General features: G+C 41.8%; 1 protein-coding gene across 1 annotated transcript in view; it reads left to right on the top strand.

Annotated features, from left to right (window-relative positions):
* Nucleotides 1–12,962, top strand: part of arhgap20 (Rho GTPase activating protein 20) — a 68,783-nt gene that overhangs the window by 33,443 nt on the left and 22,378 nt on the right. The window contains exons 5-10 of the mRNA XM_060898711.1: nt 3,802–3,843; nt 4,047–4,131; nt 4,217–4,291; nt 4,670–4,736; nt 5,953–6,141; nt 6,318–6,499. Of these exons, the coding sequence (XP_060754694.1) occupies nt 3,802–3,843; nt 4,047–4,131; nt 4,217–4,291; nt 4,670–4,736; nt 5,953–6,141; nt 6,318–6,499 (640 nt within the window). The remainder of the gene's footprint in view (nt 1–3,801; nt 3,844–4,046; nt 4,132–4,216; nt 4,292–4,669; nt 4,737–5,952; nt 6,142–6,317; nt 6,500–12,962) is intronic.

Genomic DNA, 12,962 nt, shown 5'->3' with positions numbered 1-12,962 from the left:
TTTTCAATATCAGCCACTTCTTCTATCTGCAGTGGTACATCCTGTGCAGTGGTTTGTCTTTCCATGATGGTTCCTCTTGCACTTCCTTCTTGGGTGTCTGCTGCCTGAGGTATTCACTAAGCACTTCATCATTCGGGTTGTTTTATCCTGGATAGTGGCACTGACTCTCACCAGTCCTCGACCTCCTTCATTCCTCTTAACGTACAGCCTCAGGCTGCTGGACTTGGGGTGAAACCCTCCATGCATTGTCAGGGTTTTCAACACCTTTGATGTCGTCAAAGTCTTGTCACACCTTTCTGGAGTTCAGATAGCTGGTTAACTTCTCTTTGGGTCACCTTGATCTTAGCCTCCAACCTTCTCTTCCATGGTGGAAGTTGCACCTTATGGTGTCCATCTTATAGCCAAGCATTTCTAGGCTCACTGTTGCTATGATATATAGTAGCTTGTTGGTCTCAGTGATGGTCATAGTAAGGATCGTTCACACTGCTGCATTCACATCTTCCAGGAGACCTTTAGGAGGTACCTCACTCAGTCTTCAATTTCAGGTCAGGTGCTTGCAAGGGCTTGTTGCTGGGGGGTTCTCAGTCTTTATCTCAGAGCTTGGAGATGATGGCATCCTGGCCTCCTTTCCATAATATTTGTGATGTATCTCATCAATCTCTAGTTGTGATGGCAGTTGCTGCTTGCAGATATTGGAACATTTGAGCTACTAGTTGTTTTGGTGTTACTGTAGATGTTGGGTATCAAAGCATCTCTCACTGGGGTTACTTGCATAGTAGCATTCCAACATGAGTGTATTGCTCTTGTTCCAGTAGCCCATTTCTCATCAGCTTGCAGTTCCTCGACACCTGATCTGGACCTTGTTAGACCGGGTGACATCCAAGCAGATATGACTCTTGTTTTTCTGTCTCTTATTGATGAGGTACGCAGTAGCACTAAGGGCCTTGCCTACATGGCCTTGGGCCTTAAGGGTCTTGCCTACAGGGCCCTTGTCCTAACCTAAATGCCCAGCCATAGGATTATTTATTTATTTATTTATTTATTTATTTATTTTATCCTTTATTTTACCAGGAAGGTCCCATTGAGATACAATATCTCTTTTTCCAGGGAGTCCTGGCCAAGATGGCAGCAAATAAAATAAAATAAAAAGTTTCATATATGTTATGATGAGCTGCATGGAATAAAAGTTCCCTATGGCTCTTTGGGACCAAAAACTATGTCATCGCTTCTTTAGTTTGAGTGTCCTGTGTCACTCAATATAGCTTATCCTTAATGATGGAAAAATATGGAAGGAAAACATAAAGTTTGGCTGGAGGTTTTGGCCATCGGTTACTCTCACTTGTTCAAAAGCATGCCTTAGAGTCTTGTCTTGCGTCTGCTCCAGTGGGAAATCCCCGGAAGCATTTCCAAAAAAGGTAGGAGGGGCAGTGCCCTCCACCATCTCCTTGTCATCATGATGTGGAGCTGACATGGACAGCTCTGGGACCAATTCCCCAGCTAATGTTGCCGTGGGATTCCCCCATGACATGCTACTGCAGGACCCATCCACTATTAACTGTTTTATGAGCATTCTAAACCCCGGCCAATCTGTCCCCAAGGTAAGGGGATGGATGAGGCTCAGGCTAACCGCCGCCTCCACGCTATGCTTTTCTCCACATAAATTAATAGTGACAGGCATTAACAGATATTTTTTGAACATTCCTATGTACACACCTCACCTTCACCAATCATGCATTTCCCAGTGCACTGCCTTGATTCAGGCTTTGATGTGTACCCCCTTGCATACTCACAGAGATATGGTATGTTCCTACTTGATTGGGTGAAGCCCGCGGTGTGTCAGGAATGCAAATCAGAATTCCTGCCTCTTTGCAGAAATGCTGATCCAGGGAAATTCCAGCCTTCCTGCTGTGCCAACAGACCTACCTGGACTTGCTCCTGATTTTGGTGGGCATGAACAGGTCCACCTGTGGAGAAAGAGAGGGGGTTAGCAGGAGCACAGACACAGAAGGAGAAAGGGCTGAGGAGACATGAGGAAAGATATGAGTGCAAGGAGCAGGATTTGGGGGAATTGGACCCTGTCTCCACAGGGCTAGGGTATGGAAGGAGCAAGGAGAGCGAGGGTGAAAGAGAATGAGAAGTTGTAGGAGCACCTGTTCCAGGAAACACCATTTGATGGTCCTCTGCCAACTGGACTGCCTCCTCCAGTGATGGTGCATGGTGACACTGGATCAACATTGATGTCGTGCTCGGCAGTTGTGCGACAAACTGCTCCAGTGTCACATGCTCACTAATGTTCTCAATGTTGCACTCACCTGCCAGCAACCACCATTGGCAGGCATCTCGGAGCTGTTGCATGAAAGCAAACGGGCGGCTGACTTTGCCATATACCAGTGTGTGGAAACACTTGCGATGCTCTTCTGGGCCATGGCCAACCTGCTGCAGTATAGCCCGATTCAGGTCTGGGCACTTCAACATGTTGGTGGCCATGAGCTGCCGGGCCGTGAGCTGCCAAGCCATGAGCTGGGCTTCCCCCGACAGGAGCATTAGCAGGTGGGCTGCCCACTGTGAGGTTGGCCACAAGCTTGCCTCCACAACATGCTTGAACAGCTCAATGAAGGCTTCAGGGTCGTCCTGCAGTCCCACCTTGACCAGCTGAACAGGCCACAGGAGCGACTGCTAGAGTACTCACTGACTGGACCAAGCTCTGGATCACCTGCCAGTCTTCCACCTGGGCCTCGAGCAGTACCCAGAAGCACTGCCCCATTTGATGGAAAGCCCAACAAGGTCTTGGTGCTGGCACTGGAGGTCGTTGGCGAGTGTCAAAAGGAGCTCCCCAACTGGTTTGGTCTCCATGGTGGCATTTGTCCTTCACTCTTGGGTTTTGACACCAGTGTAACAACTTTTATGCTGGGGCACTGAGGCACTGGGAGACAGCACAACAGTTAAAAGTGCATTTTATTATTTTCCTATTTTCACTTTTCAGTGACTTCTCTCATACACATACACACCACACTCATTGGGGAACACAGCTCTCCCTCATTACTGGCCATCTGAAAGACACACATTAATAGACAGCCAGTAATTAAACACAGGTGTAACTCATCACATGTTACCTGCTGGTTCAACCTGGCTCCTCGCCGTTCACAGCCAATGCTTGGCCGCACCTTTGCTGCCACACTGTGATTTGGTAATTCACATGAACATTTATTTAACTGACAAAAGTACAAAGAAAAGTTTTTCAATAGTTTTACTGACCAACTTAATTGCATATTGTAAATATAAACAAAGTTAGAATTTGATGCCTACAACACACTCAAAAAACATTGGGACAGAGGCATTATTACTATTGTGTTACATCTCCTTTCCTTTTAATAACACTTTTTAATAATATGGGAACTGAGGATACTAATTGTTGCAGTTTTACAATTGGAATTTGTGTCCATTCTTGCTTGATACAAGACTTCAGCAGCTCAGCAGTCTGTGGTTGCTGTTATCTGATTCTCCTCTTTATGATGCGCCATACATTCTCAATTGGAGACAGATCTGGACTAGCAGCAGGCCAGTCAAGTATACGCACTCTGTGTCTACATTGGTTCTATGTATAACTCAACAACTGATTGTTTTCAAGTAGAATTCTTTTAGCCAGCTTTGAAAGCTTATCTCGCCGACAAACCCTTGAATAACACTTGAAGGATGAAGGGTGATAGAAACCATGGCCATTTTAAAGCATGATAGTACACCTTACATGACGGTTCTCAAACAGGTTTTATTGTTGAAAATGTTTTGTTCTTCTTTCCATAGCTCAGTTGAACAGAAGGAGAGATGGCTTTCCCTTATAAAAAGGTACACTGCAATCACATGGAATCTAGATACCACAAAATTCCTTCTGTGTATTAATCGATTAATGTACCCATATTTTTCTTGAAAGTACACTTGAGTACAAGTGTACACTTAAGTTCACTTCTCGGTGTGGCCACTCACGTTCTTTAAAGATTTATTGCACATTTCTGTTTACTTCATTGTGTCTATGTCCTTATTCTCTACAGTCGAATAAAAGAGGAGAAGGAGAAAGATAATCCAAAAACAATCCCCCTTAAAGTGCATGCCAAGGACATGGGGAACTTTTCATATGTAAGTTCTCTTACACTCAGTCAAATATCTTTATCTCAGTATTCGAGTAAGCTGCAAATCAAAATCTGATGCTCTGATGCTTTAGAAAACCATTGCTGTGAGCAATTCTGACAGTGCCAATGAAGTTATTCGTCTTGCACTGCAGCAGTTTGGAATTTTGGTAAGTTTCTTTACATTAGATTTTCAGAATTAATCTTCTGCATTTGCCTATTTTCAAATTTGTAAATAAATTCATGCAGAGTTCTTCTGAATATACTGACATACATGCTATGCATAAAGCTATCCAGAGAAGCAGACGCATTGAGTCTATTTATGTTCTCCTTAGGCAACAGTGACTGCACAGTCATATGCTTAATCAAATCAAGACACCTCTTACCGTACACAAAATTCCAATGCGCTTTAGTTAACTTTGTATTTATAGCCAAAACAAAAATACCTGTCCAAAAATGAGACATGCCCTCATATGGTTTTTCATATAGGTTAGTGATGGAACGTGGTGCACAACATTTCTGTGAATGTTTTTATCTTTGGTATACAGGGTTCTGTGAAGGACTTCCAACTGTGGGTGAGTTCCAGAAAAGACAATGCTCCTTACCCTCTTATTGGTGAGTTTGTTATAAATCCTGAAAATTATGATCATAATATCAATCTGCAGACAAGAAAAATATTTCTAATAAGCTTTTTTATCATTTATAGGGCAGTACTTTCCATATCCACTCACCAGCCACTTTAATAGGAATACCTGCACACCTGCTTATTTATGAAATTATCCAATTAGCCAGTCATGTGACAGAAGTGCAGCTGAAATTAAAAATAGAAATAATATTGCCTGGTCTTTTTCTAATCTTCAGCTTTCCTGTTTCGGTGAGTCTGTGCTCACTTTAGCATCAGATTCCTGTTCAGGGCTGACAGGAGTGGAACCCCATGTGGTCTTCTGTTGTTGTCAATCCACCTCAAGGTTTGCCAAGTTGTGTGTTCTGAGATGCTTTTCTGCTCATCACAGTTGTAAAGAGTGGTCATTTGAGTTACTGTAGCTGTGATGTCAGCTCAAAACACTGACCATTCTTCTCTGACCTCTCTTACCAACAAGACATTTCTACCCACAGAACCGCCGCTCACTGGATTTTTTTTGTTTTGTTTTTTTGTTTTGCACCCTTCTTTGTAACTTTAGAGACTGTTATTCGTGAAAATCCCAGGAGTTCCTGAAATACTAGCCTGTCTGGCACCAACAACCATGTCACGGTCAAAGTCACTGAAACCACATTTTTCTTCATTCTGATGTTTGATGTGAACATTAACTGAAGCTCTTGACCTGTACCGGCATGATTTTATGCATTTCGCTGCTGCCACATGGCTGGCTGATAGGATAATTGCATGAATGAGCAGGGGTACAGATGTTCCTATTAAAGTGTGAGTGGGTGAGTGTAGATACATGAATACACACATAATAAGGTACATGCTGTACATATTTGAACCCATAAGGCAAACTGCATTGCAACAAGTAGAAATACAAACAAACAGCAAACAAAATTCCATGTATAGAAGATTGAATGAGTGCTGTTGTTATCCTGCATCTTTTTTAAGCCACTGGATGATTGTAATAGTGATATGTTGACAATAGCCTGGTTTGTACTGACATAATCTATTTAGACGGACACTGTTTTTTGAGGAATTATATTATGAAAGGGAAAATGGCTTTACAGAGATATGACTATAGTGAAACATAGTGATGCAGGCTTTGTAGTGAAAAAAATCAAGTAAAATACAAATACTTGAACACCAGCTTGATGGTATTTTGTTACTTCCAATGCCTGTGTGCAGGTCATGAGTTTCCTTTCAGTATACAGATGAGCCATTTAAGAGAGCCTTTGGATGAACCTGGTGACAAAAGTGATGAAATTATTCCACCTGAAAGACAAATGGAGCTACTCTTTGAGCAGTTGCAGTCAGATAGTCAGTGCCAGTTCATCCTGAGGCCAAGTCGGGTCGCTGTGGGACACTCTTTTGTTGGTAAATGTCTTCTTACCTTACTTATTAGTTAAATGTCTTCCTAACTTTTTTACATAAAGATATAGAAAGCATGCTCAATAAAAGCTTCATTTTACCTTCATTGCGAATGTACGAATACATGAATAGGCATATATGAATAATACTTAATATCCACTTTTATCTTCTCACAACGTAAGTTGATCCAGACCAGAAGCCATTCAAAAGACGGCGGTCACTCATCAACTGGGCTTTTTGGCGCGGCTCATCCAATCAACTGGATGACCCTCCTTTATCTCCCCATCTATCCACAACTGATAGGCTCTTTGGCCTGCCGCTCAGCATGGTATGCAAGGATAACAGCCTTCCTAAACCCATCATGGTGAGTGTAAGAATCATAGTCACAATATTTAGACACATAAAAGCCATGCACTTAAATGTCAGGTATGCAAAAAGCCAGTGATAATCTGCCAAATTTATAGATTTGTAGTGCACTCGTCATTTATTACAAGGATTTTAAAATGGGAAAAGCTAACTAGTGCATTTATCAACAGTGAGACAGTTGTACTATAGGTAAATACATATAGACCCCTTTGAAACATTACCGTTTATAATAATATACGATATTGCCTTTTGGTGATTTTCTTATTTAAGAAACATACACAATATTTTACCTTTCATGGTTTAAGCAGTATGAAAATATTTGCTGCATTTAATATTTAGTTGTCTGTAGCAGTTTAAAATTATAGGTTAATTAATATTCAAATGCATCCAAATACAAAATCAATTAAGTGTTTAAAAGTAAAATGCACTTTTTAATAGTATTTGACAACTCTAATCGGTAGTTCATGTCTGTGTATGAAGATCTGGTTCATCACATTTTGTGAAAATACTGAGGACTAAATGGAGCATAGTAACATTAACTGTCAGAAATAGTTTTATGCTGATGGATAAAATTAGCAAACTTTGTTGGACTTTGATAAAGGGTGGGTCAGGGTGAAGTATGGTCCCTTTGGAAGAACATTTAAGAAAAACAGATATGAAAAGCTTGTTTCTCATTTTTGACAGCAGCCTTCTTTAATTAGTTCACAAATATGAACAAACCAACAGTGCTGAACAACAAACCAGTCCTATGAATAAGCATTAATTTTTCTATTTAAATGACTGTTAGGTGCAGTACATGTGTAACAGTTCCTGATGTGGGTGGAGCACAGAAGCACAGCAGGCGAGAGTTGATGTTCACATACACACTTTTTATTTGGCTTTTCAGCTTGGTTCGTTCATTCATTCATTCACACACAGGCGTTGGGGTTGGATAGCTCCTCTTCTCTGCTCTCCCCCTCCTTTTATGCTCAATCCCTGTGACAAACAAACACACCCACACATTAATGACACCAGGTGTAATGACTTAGCCACTTACCTGCCTGACCCTGCCCTCCATTCACAAACTGCCGCTTGGCCACACCCCCGTTGCCACATACCCCCACTGCCCGACTCAGGCCGGGAAGCCATCCGGCTTGAAGCAGACCCCCCCCCCCGGGACAGGAAGTCCACCACCACCATCTGCGCCCCCGGCCTGTGGACCACCTCGAACTTAAAGTGCATATCCTGGACCAATTTTGTTTTTTTTTTTTTTATATGAAAGTATGTCCCTTTACACACTCATCCAGAAGGGTAATTTTGCACAAGGCTATCTGTCTACAGCAGAAAAAAATAAAATAACAAAATGCATCTGGAAAAATCCCAAGGGAGTCTGGAGCCAGATTCATGACGTCACCTGCAGAACCGCCAGCAGGCTGAGAGAGACGGTTTCAGTGCACAGTCTGTATAGACTAAGTTTAGCAGCTAGTGATTTTGCATTGAAATATGGAATTGTCACCTTCAGCTTCAGCTTCTAAACCCATGGATTCATGTATCAATGCTCATCTATCTATTGTTACATAAATCATATTTTTTCTAATTACTATTATGTATTTATATATTTCTTCATTTAGAAGAGTACTGGCTACTGTAGGAGAAAGATTTCATAAGCTACACACATGGAATCGGCTAAGCAGGGTTGTATATACATTTAATGTGTTTGACAGGTCCCAAGATCTCAAGCCCTGACATGCATATGCCTTGATACATGTGAAGTAAAATGTAAAGAAAATGTGACCTTGGGCTCTGTGTGAGATGCCTGCCTCTCCAGTAGCTCTGTAGTTTTTAGCTCTTTAAACCTCTTTTTTTCCACCTTTTTACTTTTCTGCTCTTCTTACGAAGACATAGTATGTTTTTCTTCATATCCCATGGATATTTTTAACTTTAACACACAACCAGAAGCCAGTTTTCTCGCTTATTCGAGAGAGGAGCTGCTGGCCCTGAAAACAATGGGACGAGCCGGGATACGACACCCCATCCCGGCGGAGCTGAGGAGGAAACCCAGGGGCTGCAAAGCCGGGGCTAAGCTAAAGGCTAGGCTAGCGGGCAACCGGCAGTGCTACAAACCATCCATTCCCTCTGTTATCATGGGGAATGTGAACTCGCTGCCGAATAAGGTCGACGAGCTATCCGCACTGAAAAACCAGTGGATTTACCGGGAGAGCAGCTTATTTATTTTTATGGAGACATGGCTAACACACCTTGTACCGGATGCTAACGTGGACCTGCGGGGATTCACTGCTGTGAGAGCCGACAGAGACATTAAAGCATGCGGGAAAGGCAAAGGTGGGGGACTCATCATTTACGTGAACAACCGCTGGTGTAACCCGGGACATTTCTCCGTAAAGACAGTGTTATGTTACCCGGACTTGGAGCTGCTAGCATCACCATCTGTGTTTACATCCCTCTGAGGGCAGATGCAGCCGCTGCATGTGAGGGGATTCATTCTGTCACAACAAGGCTGCAGACACAGCACCCTGAGGCATTTATGATCATTTCTGGGGACTTTAAACACGCTACTTTGGACTCTACTTTGGCTGCTTTTTACCAGGCTGTGGACTGTATCTTTTTAATTTCCCTGAGGGAACCCTCCCAAAGGGATCAATAAAGTTCTATCTAATCTAATCTACAGTGCCTTGCAAAAGTATTCATACCCCTTGAACTTTTTCACATTTTTCCACCTTACAACCACAAACTTACAATTTTTTTATTGAGATTTTATGTGATAGACCAACGCAGAGTAGCACATAATTGTGAAGTGAAATGAAAATTATAAATGGTCTTCAAAATTTTAAACAAATAAAAATCTGAAAAATGTGGTGTGCATTAGTATTCAGCCCCCTGTCCTCTGATACCTCTAAATACAATCCAGTGCAATCAATTGCCTTCAGAAGTCATCTAAATAGTTAATAGAGTCCTACTGTGTGTAATTTACTCTCAGCATAAATACACTTGTTCTGTGAAGGCCTCAGTGGTTTGTTAGAGAACACTGAAGAACAAACAGCATCATGAAGACCAAAGAACTCACCAGACAGGTCAGGGATAAAGTTCTGGAGAAGTTTAAAGCAGGGTTAGGTTATAAAAAAAAATATCCCAAGCTCTGAACATCTCAAGAAGCACTGTTCAATCCATCATTCAAAAATGGAAAAAGTATGGCACAACTGCAAACCTACCAAGACATGGCCGTCCACCTAAACTGACAGAGCGAGCAAGGAGAGCACTGGTCAGAGAAACAGCCAAGAGGCCACTCTGGAGGAGCTCCAGAAATCCACAGCTCAGGTGGGAGAATCTGTGCACAGGACAACTATAAGTCGTACACTCCACAAATCTGGCCTTTTTGGAAGAGTGGCAAGAAGAAAGCCATTGTTGAAAGACAGGCATAAGAAGCTATATAGGGGTCACAGCAAACATGTGGAAGAAGGTGCTTTGGTCAGATGAGACCAAAGTTGAACTTTTTGGCCTAAATGCAAAGCGCTATGTGTGGCGGAAAGCTAACACTGCTCATCACCCTCCACACACCATCCCCACTGTGAAACATGGTGGTGGCAGCATCGTGCTATGGGGATGCTTTTCTTCAGTAGGGACAGGGAAGCTGGTCAGAGTTGATGGGAAGATAGATGGAGCTAAATACAGGGCAATCCTGGAAGAAAACCTGTTGGAGGCTGCAAAAGACTTGAGACTGGGAAGGAGATTCACCTTCCAGCAAGACAATGACCCTAAACATACAGCCAGAGCTACAATGGAATGGTTTAGATCAAAGAATATTCATGTGTTAGAATGGCCCAGTCAAAGTCCAGACCTAAATCCCATTGAGCATCTGTGGCAAGACTTGAAAATTGCTGTTCACAGACGCTGTCCATCCAATCTGGCTGAGCTTGAGCTATTTTGCAAAGAAGAATGGGCAAAAATTTCAGTGTCTAGATGTGCAAAGCTGGTAGAGACATACCACAAAAGACTTGCAGCTGTAATTGCAGCAAAAGGTGGCTCTACAAAGTATTGACGCAGGGGGGCTGAATACTAATGCACATCACATTCTTCAGATTTTTATTTGTTTAAAATTTTGAAGACCATTTATCATTTTCGTTTCACTTCACAATTATGTGCTACTCTGTGTTGATCTATCACATAAAATCTCAATAAAAAACTTTGAAGTTCGTGGTTGTAAGGTGGAAAAATGTGAAAAAGTTCAAGGGGTATGAATACTTTTGCAAGGCACTGTAAGTAAGTGTATTATCGCCCAGCGCTTTCGTGTTGTTTATTTTTGTGTGTGTCAATAAATAACGTTATCTGTGTATCACACAAACACAGGAACACCTAATTTAGAGTATAGTCTCTCTTATTTCTTACCCTGGCAACAGTCAACTTGTGAATCGCTGATTTTCTTGGTCTTTTTCTTGGCTCTGCTTTGGTCCTCGGTTTCCGGGTGTGCCTTGACCTGTGGTGTCCCCCAGGGGTCGATCCTTGGACCATTACTATTCAACCTTTATATGCTCCCACTTGGACAAATTATCAAGAACAACTCAATTTTGTATCACTGCTATGCAGATGACACCCAAATTTATTTTGCTCTATCACCTAATGATTATGCCCCCCTTGAATGTCTCTACCAGTGTATCGACCAAATCAACAACTGGATGTCACAAAATTTTCTTCAGCTGAACACAGATAAAACAGCAGTAATTCTATTTGGGAAAAAAGATGAAAGACTCAGGATTATCACTATTCTTGACATAAAGGGGATTAAAACAAAAGATATGGTTAAAAATCTTGGTGTTTTCATTCACAGCGAGCTAAACTTTGACAGTCACATGAAAGCAATCACTAAATCGGCATTTTATCACCTAAAAAACATTTCCAAACTAAGAGGACTTATGTCAAAAAATGATCTGGAAAAACTTATACATGCCTTCATCTCTAGTAGGGTTGATTACTGCAGTGGCCTTTTCACAGGCCTGCCAAAAAAGACCATCAAACGACTTCAGGTGATTCAAAATGCAGCAGCTAGGGTTCTTACATGAACAAAAAGAACAGAGCACATTACTCCAATTCTAAGGTCCCTTCACTGGCTTCCAGTAAGCTATAGAATTGACTTTAAAGCATTGCTGCTGGTGTACAAACCTCTAAATGGTACAGGGCCCAATTACCTCTCTGATATGTTGCAGCGGCCTAACCCAATCAGATCTACCAGATCGCAGCAGCAAAATTTACTGGTAAAACATGTTGTTAAAACAAAGTGTGGTGAAGCAGCTTTTAGCTACTATGCAGTACAGCTATGGAACCAACTCCCAGAGGACATCAAAAATGCTCCTGCTGTTGGCAGCTTCAAATCTAGACTAAAGACCAAGCTGTTTTCAGATGCTTTCTGCTAACTGATTAATATTGTCATCTTACATGTTTTAAACTTTACTTAACTTTTATAGTCTCTGCATGTTTTAAACTTTACTTACCTTTTTTATTCTATTTTATTCTGCTTTTTTTTACTGAACTTTTACTACATTTTATTATTTTATTTCTACTATTGTTTAATTCTTATTAATTTTTTTCTCTCTTCTTCCCCATTTATTTTATGTAATTTTATTTTCTATTGTTTACTGTTTTGCTTTTACTTCTGTAAAGCACATTGAACTGCCACTGTGTATGAAATGTGCTATATAAATAAACTTGCCTTGCCTTGCCTCGCACGAAGGGCTCCCTTTTCTCTCTCATTGTCTGGTCTTTTGGAAAATGATGAGTACTAATCCCATCAAGATTGGTGTTGCTACACCCTCCTATGATACATCTGTTAACCATTTTAATAATTACGCGATAACGTTGAAGAAATTTGCAGAAAACCACCAGGTCGTTTTCTCATAAACAAACCAGTGCTGACGTAAGATTCAAAAAGAGGCGTCCCGCACGTGACGTCACGAAAATCAATGTTTGCCAGGAAATCCAAATGCCAAGTTTTTTCAGAGGCAGATGAATTCGCCTCAAATGGCTTGATTTTAACTGAATTTTTCTGGTATTGCGCAAGGTAAAAAAATTGCACAAAATGCAAAATGTGACAGATATTTGACCAAAGTTTAATATAAAATAGGAGAATTACATTGATCTTGCTCCTGAATTTACCCGTGATATGCACTTTAAATGGCTGGAGGGCGAGATACCAATGGGTGATCTGCGCATTGGCATCCTTCATGCAGTGGAGCCACTGGAGGGGCACGTGGTCCGAACAGAGTGAAAGGGTGCCCCAGCAGGTAGTATCGGAAGGCGAGGACCTCCCACTTGATGGCAAGGCACTCTTTCTCGATGGTGCTGTACTTGCTTTCATGCATCGAGAGTTTACGGCTGATGTACAGCACAGGGCGCTCCTCGCCCTCCACCTTCTGGGACAAAATGGCCCCCAGCCCTCTGTCTAATGCGTCAGTCTGTAAAATAAAGGGGAG

This window comes from Neoarius graeffei, chromosome 18 (genome assembly GCF_027579695.1).
Source record: "Neoarius graeffei isolate fNeoGra1 chromosome 18, fNeoGra1.pri, whole genome shotgun sequence".
NCBI lineage: Eukaryota > Metazoa > Chordata > Actinopteri > Siluriformes > Ariidae > Neoarius > Neoarius graeffei.
Note: the sequence above shows the minus strand (reverse complement) of the source record. Positions and strands in the feature narration are given on the sequence as shown.